Source organism: Elgaria multicarinata, chromosome 6 (assembly GCF_023053635.1).
Source record: "Elgaria multicarinata webbii isolate HBS135686 ecotype San Diego chromosome 6, rElgMul1.1.pri, whole genome shotgun sequence".
NCBI classification, from domain to species: Eukaryota; Metazoa; Chordata; class Lepidosauria; order Squamata; family Anguidae; genus Elgaria; species Elgaria multicarinata.
The window spans coordinates 92,556,951-92,564,862 of NC_086176.1; the positions used below are offsets into that span (position 1 = coordinate 92,556,951).

The 7,912-nt window shown below is 42.6% G+C and overlaps 1 protein-coding gene across 1 annotated transcript in view; it reads left to right on the forward strand.

Moving 5' to 3' along the window:
* Positions 1-6,253, forward strand: part of ANKRD55 (ankyrin repeat domain 55) — a 40,790-nt gene extending 34,537 nt beyond the window's left edge. Inside the window, exons 10-11 of the mRNA XM_063128659.1 lie at positions 1,072-1,173; positions 5,945-6,253. Of these exons, the coding sequence (XP_062984729.1) occupies positions 1,072-1,173; positions 5,945-6,228 (386 nt within the window). The 3' untranslated portion in view covers positions 6,229-6,253. The remainder of the gene's footprint in view (positions 1-1,071; positions 1,174-5,944) is intronic.
* The last annotated feature ends 1,659 nt before the right edge of the window (positions 6,254-7,912 follow it).

The following is a 7,912-nucleotide window of genomic DNA, read 5'->3' on the forward strand; positions in this document are numbered from 1 at the left end:
GTACAGGGCATTGGAAATGATGGATGAAAACACAAGTTGAAATTTGAGCGATGTGTTTTCGCATGCCTGGAAGAACCAGACTTTCCCCACACCAAAGTATTTCACTTTAAGTGGGGGAAGAACCACAATCAAAGCAGTACATAGTCGACATCATCCCAGTCCTTCTCAGTTAACGCAGACTATAATGTCACCGTCATTTGAGTCTTTTGTGTAAATTTCGCTGCAACAGCACAATATAAGGCTGGTGGGATGAAGCTCTTACTCAAATGACAATGTCTTTTGTGGTTAGTCTTGTAATATTTATTTATTTATTGCATTTGTATACCGCCCCATAGCCGAAGCTCTCTGAGCGGTTTACATAGGATAAAAACACTTAAGAACAATATACAAAAATTTTAAACAACAAAAACATACAAAACATACAAAAACAAACCCCGGCTAATTACATATTGCTAAATGCCTGGGAGAAGAGAAAACCTCTAATATTCATGACTTGAACTATTGTACCACTAGAGTAAACCATTTCTCTTGGGCCACAGCTAGACCTAAGGTTTATCCTGGGATCATCCAGGGTTCGCCCCTGCCTGAGCACTGAATCCCCTGTGTGTCACCTAGGTGAACAGGTTTGACCCTGGACCATCCAGGGATAAACCTTAGGTCTAGCTATGGCCTTAGATTGCCTTCATGAATGTTGTGGGTCAAACATGCGTAATCTGTAATGTTTCAGTTAATACTTATTTAAAGTTTTAATAAAAAAGTACAGCAAGCAATGATTTCTCTGATATAGGGGTCTTGGTAAGCCTGGGCCCATGGGATCCCGGCCTCCAATCGAAATCTATTTCCCAGGGCCCCAGATGTATTAATCCCCAAAGCCTTGAGTGTCTATTGGTGCCAATGGAAGAGGGTTTTTTGTTTGTTTGTTTGTTTGTTTTATTCTCAGTTTAATTGCTATGCAGGGGGCAATTCAGAAGGGGGATTGCAGTGGGGGAGAAAAGAGTTAACTCTCATCAGCATCTCGGGCTTGATATCTTTACAAAACAAACACAATTTATATACATTTTTCCTATTTAGGGAAACCATTTCAACAGGCCACTCTAGAAAGACCCAAAGTAAAAGATCTAATACCTGTGAGGAACAACTTGGCTCCCATCATAAACCACTGTGTTCAGAAAGGTAAGGAGCATATCAGTGTGGGAGCTGTAAAAAAAATCTATGAAAGGGCAGCTCTCCTGCGTGTATGACGCCTTGCATGTTGTTGTTATTATTAACCATAATTCCATTCAAGCCTCATATTACATCCTCTTAAGAGGGACCAATGTGCAATTTCCTGTGTGCACATACCCAAGGAAGTTACACATTTGCTAAGGTTGCCCAGCACTGGCACACCTTAATGTACAAGCAGCAAATTACACTGTTTTTGGGGTTCATATGGGTATTGGCCATATAAAAACTAATCAGTGTGATCCAGTAGCTCCATTCTGTACAATGGGTCTCTTTGTGCATTTCAGAGACTTGGAGGCTGTGACCATTACTGAACCCATTCTTTATTTCTTATTATCAATGCAAATGCTGAACAGCAATAGCTACTTCATTTTACTTACAATATTTTTAGGATACTTTATGGGCAAAAGCCTTCCCAAAGCAGTTTACATGATAAAAACCTTACAATGAAATCCCATTAAATCAACTAACACCAGCAATAAAACACCCAGCCCAGATAGTACTAAAATCTAAAGCACAATTATTATTATTATTATTATTATTATTATTATTATTTATTTATTTATTTATTTATTTATATAGCACCATCAGTGTACATGGTGCTGTACAGAGTAAAACTCTGCAGCGAAAATCCATGAATAGCCCAATAAAACCCTCTGAGAAAGGCCAGAAAAAACTGTTAAGCTTGCAATGATGGGGTCTGATGGACCCCAGACAGAAACCCATTCGAAGGGTGTGGGGCCACTGTGGAAAAGACCCCCTCCTATGTTCTTGCCCGCTTAACTGCCCTCAGAGGTGGGCAAGTATGAAGGGCCTCTATGTTAATCTAAAATTGCAGGCAGGCGTATACAGGTGAAGGCAATCCTTCAAGTCACTTGATCCCAAATTGTTTATATACCATCTTCATCTCGCTGTTATAGAAACAGTGATCTTCCCCAACCTGGTGCCCTTCAGGTGTTTTGAACCACAACAGGAATGACCACGATGGTCATTCCTGTCCATTGGTCATGCTGGCTGGGGCTGATGGAAGCTGTAGTCCAAAATATCTGGAGGCCACCAGGTTGTGGAAGGCAAGTGTAGAATATAGACTGTGTCAGGTGGAAAAACGGGGTATAAATGTTTGAAAGAAAATAAATGAATGTTGGGTTGCTGTTGTTTTTGTCTGACTTGAACTCAGACAAGCCAAGTGGTTTCCCTAGTAGCTCACCACAAGTTCACAGTTTTCCTCAATAGTCAGCATATTGCTTTAGTGGTGTACACCAGTGAGATGCAATATATCAACATCTAGCTAGCAGGCACACTGTATTCAGAGTGACATACTTCCATTTTCTGGGCTGGAAACAAAGTTTCCCAACCTATTCTAATAATTCTTTGGTTTTAGAAAAAGCTATCTCTAGCTAGCAAATGAATGTGCATTCTGAAGCCAAAACCAGAACTTGATTTGAGAGAGAGAGAAAGAGAAGGCAGCAACAGCTGTTAGTATGGTATATTCTGAAAAGACCTGTACATCTGAAGCAGTGACATCATACCCAATACACTCTGAGACCAGATAAGGTGCCAATGCAGTTCAGTCACCTCACATTCTGATTAATTGATTAGAGGATTCGAGAAGGCTCTTAAACCAAGCCAGCTCTTGTTTAGCAAAGGCATACCAGGACAAAGGGTTGTATGCGATGTTAGTGTACTTTAACTCCCATTCATTTCTGTGGGTCTTCTCTAAGTAGTACTATCATTGGATACAACCCAAAATTTCTACCAAACACAATAGGGAAAGAGACTTTCCAAGATGAGAAGAATTTAAATGAAATAAAATTGGCAGTGCAGTCCTATGTATGTTTACTTGGAAGTTCAGTGGGGCTTGCTCCTAAGTCAGTGACTTTGGGAATGCAGCCACATTTCAAAACGTATCTTATAATAAGAACAGAACGCTACAAAACACTAGCAATTAAAATAATAGACGAAGTTCTAGAAAGCTGAATAACTTAAGGGAAATCTAGGGTGACCATGTGAAAAGGAGGTCAAGGCTTCTGTATTGAAAAGGGAATTTCAGTAAGTGTCATTTTTATGCATGCAGCACTTGGTGAAATTCCCTCTTCATCACAACAGTTAAAGCTGCAGGAGCCCTTTGTAACAAAGAGGGAATTTCACCAGGTGCTGCATGCATTAAAATGACACCTGCTGAAATTCTCTTTTCTATACAACTGTTAAGGATACTGGAGCCCCATCCTCCTTTTCATATGGTCACCCAAATCTTTAAACTTCAAAACTGTAAAAAGTAAAAACAAAAAACAAAACAGAGGGAAGGAGCAAAGAGGAAGCACTTAAAATAGTACTGCACAAGAGAAGTAGGTTATTCAATGTTTATAACAACTAAGTAGCACTGGCCGAAAAACAAAAGCACAGCTAAGTCTGAACCTGCAGTACAAGCGAAGGCGTGTTTACTCAAAAATAAGTCCCACTAAGTTCAGTGGAATTTACTCCTGTGCATAGGATTTTAGCCTTAGGTTGCAGACCTCTGCATTTACTTAGGAGAAAGCCCCATTGTACTTAATGGGACTTATTTCTAAATAGGTGTGCATAGGATCATGGTGTTACTATTCTAAATGCATTTCAGCACTGAGTGAAATTCCCTCTTCATCACAACAATTAAAGCTGCAAGAGCCCTGCCCTCTTTTGTATCTGGTTATGCTAGGCAGGGCTCCTGCAGCTTTAACTGTTGTGATGAAGAGGGAATTTCACCAGGTGCTGCAGGCATACAAATGACACCTGCTGAAATTCCCTTATCAATACAACTGTTAAAGATACAGGAGCCCTGCCCTTCTTTCCGTATGGTCACTCTAAAAGGTGGGGTATAAATCAAATAGATATAATAAACATTTTTCTGTAAAATGGCCAATACAAAGGAATAGCTAAGTAAACATTTGATCTGCTCTGTGACTTCCACAGCAAACTGATTAATAGCATTCAAAAGAAACAAATCCTTCATGTCTATGCAGATCTGATAACAACAATAACCACAGGTGCATGTCATGTGGTTGGACTTATGAGAAAATAAATAATTTCTTAGACTCATAATTTATTTCCATACCAAATTCTCAGTTAACACAAGAATTCCACTACTTTGAAATACAGAAAGTCACCATATTTTCCCTTTTTTAAAAATAAAATTCCCTCCAATATTTGCTCCCACTTCGTTGCTGTTAACTTACATAACAAAAAGTGTCATGTCTAGTTTGGCCCTAATTTTAAGTGGAAGTAGACTACTTTATTTTCGACTACTTGGTTTGCATAGTAGTTGAAAATAAACCCAACTCAAAATGCCTTTTACTCCCTACCAAAGGGAACTTGCTTATGCGACTGTAGATAGTATTTACCTTGGAATTGCCACACTCAGAAAATAAAGTATTTGTTATCAACTAGAGCTGTCCGGGGGCTATTACATGTTGGCCCCAAGGACACTGTAGAACCTTCTGAGGCCTGCTGTTATCTATTTGCAAGGCACTTCCAAAATAAAATCTTCTGCATCTACCAGGACTTGACTCCAGAGTTATAGCAGGTGAATCAGACAAGGTATCCAGAGCACAGTCTCCTCCAGTTTTCTTGGATGAGTTTCAGTTGGTGCTGCTCGAGGACATTGACAAGGTGCTTGGACAGGTTTGTGCAACCACCTGCCCAAAATATGATTTAAAAGCCCCAAAATAGGCTTATATAAGAATAGTGTATTTATCACATAATGTGCTGTCATACCTAATATTTCAAAATGAGCCTCACCAGCTGCAGCATGTGAAACAATACACGTGCACTAGATGGTGCTTTAATGTTCACATGCATGCACATAGAGGCAAGAGGCATGCATCCCACTCAGAGATTTCAACTTCCAGCGTCTCAGGAGAAAGGCAGCAGTAGTAAGATGGAACAGCCGGCTGGGTAAGGGAAGTGATTAATGCCTCTTTGCGAGAGGGAGTGGTCCCGGGTCACCTGAAAGAGGCAGTAGTGAGACCACTCCTGAAGAGATATTCCCTGGACCTGAAAATTTTAATAACTATAGGCCAGTAGCAAATGAGATAGGAAAACAAAGACAAGTAGCAGAACTGAGGTTCGAAATAAGATGAAAAATATCCAGTACTTGGTCTAAAATCTTAGCTTCATAAAAAAAGAAGTTGATGAAATATTAGCAATATTGATTTTAAAAAACATAGAAATTCTTTCCAACAGGGTTAATGTGTGGATAAATGATGGATCTGAATCAAAGAACACAACAAGACTGAACAACAGAAAAAGAAGTAAAAGAGCAATCTAATAGTAGCAAATGTTCCATTCCTGAGCAAGTTCCTTGAGCAGGTGGTTGCAAGCTAGCTCCAGGCACTCTTAGGAACAAAAAGTCCAATAAAGGTGGAATTTTTATTCCTTTTTATAAAGGAATAACCAAATCTCCCCCAAAGGTAAACACTGGAGTGGAGATGAAAAAAGGACAATGGTTATAAGAGGCAAGTGCCAGAATACAAGGTCTGGCACTGGAAAACAGGGACAGCTGGAGTGTAGATGGTGCAACATGATGGCGAGACCAGTGGTGCAACTAAGAGGGGTATGAGCATGCAGTGCACAGGAGCACCCATCCCTTTGGCCTTCAGCATTGCACACTACAGGGCACTGAATAGTAAGCATTGACCAGCTGCCTTATCTCTTGGTTTGTTTTGACTTCTCTCTCTTTATTCTCTTCCAGCCCAGCTACCACCCAGCAGAGCTTCTCAGGGTGTCAAGGAGTCAAAGTCATTATCTTTAAACTCCTTGAGGACTAGCACCTCAGCTCTTCCACCAGCCCTTACCACCAAATCCTCCAAAGCAGGGCTTTCTCAGAGTCACTTGCTGTACTCTTTCTTACCCGTGCTATCAGCAGAGCCTCTCCGAACAAGCAGAGTCCTGCCCGCCATTCCACGCCAGAAGGGATCCGGCCTCACAGGAGAAGCGCTTAATCAGTCTCCGTGCAAATCAAACACTGACGATTAGGTCATGAGTCCCAGGTAGCCCAAGAACTGGTGGATTACAAAACCATTAAACAGTTGCTTTTCAATCCATTGTTAATTAGAGAGATAGCAAAGAGACAATCTTAAAAGGCGAACGTCATTGACCACTGCAATCTATTTGGTGCATTTATTTTCGTTGGTGCCAGATGTACACCAAGCAGGATATAACCCTTTGAAAGCGGTTTGAAAGCAGTATAACCCTTTGAAAGCCCCAACAGTTGTCCAGACCGTTATAAAGCAGGAGTGTAGATCCTGCCTGAGAAAGTGCTAGCAAATGTGCTGTGGAAACAGAAGGGAAAGGAAGAAAAGGGGGAAGGCAACTTTAACTTTGCTATTTAGTCTTGGAAGCTGAGTGGGAATGCCAGGTTCCCTTTGTAAATGAGCTGGACCTAACCAAACGTCCTTAATCATTTAACACGCCTACTGTACATCTCTTTCAGGGCTCCATCTGGAGGCCACTCTAGAGGATTTACCTGTGTAGGCTTACCGCTCATCAGGCATCACATTTAACTGGCTCTTGGCTCATACACATGCAGCATTTATATTCCATTATTCTGCAATCCAAGAAGCAGACTTTTATTTTTGTCTGCAGTTTACTACTAGGGATGTGCTCCGCTTCTAATCGGACCGGCGAATTAGAAGCGGAGCGGGGGGCTTCGCCTGCCCTTAAGGTGGAGGCGAAGAGGATTGGGGGGCCGGCGAAGAGGATCGAGGTGAAGGCGGATCCTTCGCCTCAATCCGGAGCTCCGCCAGAAAGGTAAGTGGGGTTTACCGGGCCCTGCCGCTGTCGCCCATGCAGCGACGGCGGCAGGGCCCGGTAACCCACCCACCCCCGCCCTCCTCTCCCTTACCTGCCTCCGTTCGCGGTCCGTCGGCTTCTTCAATTGAGCCCGCAGTTCAACCAGGAAGTCTGGCCCGCTTGAACCGCGGGCTCAATTGAAGAAGCCGACGGACTGCGGACGGAGGCAGGTAAGGCCCCCCTCCCCCTTGGTCCCTTACCGTGCTCTGCCGCTGTCGCTGCATGGGCAACGACGGCTGCAGGGCCCAGTAAACCCCCCCGCCCTCCTCTCCCGGCCTTACCTGGCGCCACTCCCCTCCACTGCGGAGCTCCGATTTGGAGCCGGAGCTCTGCAGCGAAGAGGAGCGGAGTATGAGCAGAGCAGAGCAGAGCGGAGCGGGCTGATCCAAAATTTTCGGATCGGCCCGCGGGGCGGAGCGGGGGGTCCGTGCACACCCCTATTTACTACGGTCTTATCAGGCTGCACACAGTCTAAGGACCTTTTCAACATGATGTCCCCATATAGATTACCTGCCCAGCATTATCCATGCAACAACTACCATGTTTAAATCCACTCTTAAGTTCCCCGTTAAGGTGCTATTGACATCGGTAGGAGTTAAGCACCCTTAATTTTTTCTAGATTGCATCCTTAATGGTGGCAAGGATTTTCTGTGTCTCACAGCAACAAATAAAGCAAAGATGTAACATGCTGGAAATGAATGTAACCATTTTCTCAATGCTAAGTAAACACCCGTTGTAAAATTTCTTTGATACAGATTGTTAAGAGGTATGCATTTCCCTGTGTTGAGAATATCTCCAAGTGCTGGAAATGGTATAGATAAGAGCAGCCCAAAGAACAATATTAGTTTGTTTTTGGTTTGACTACAAA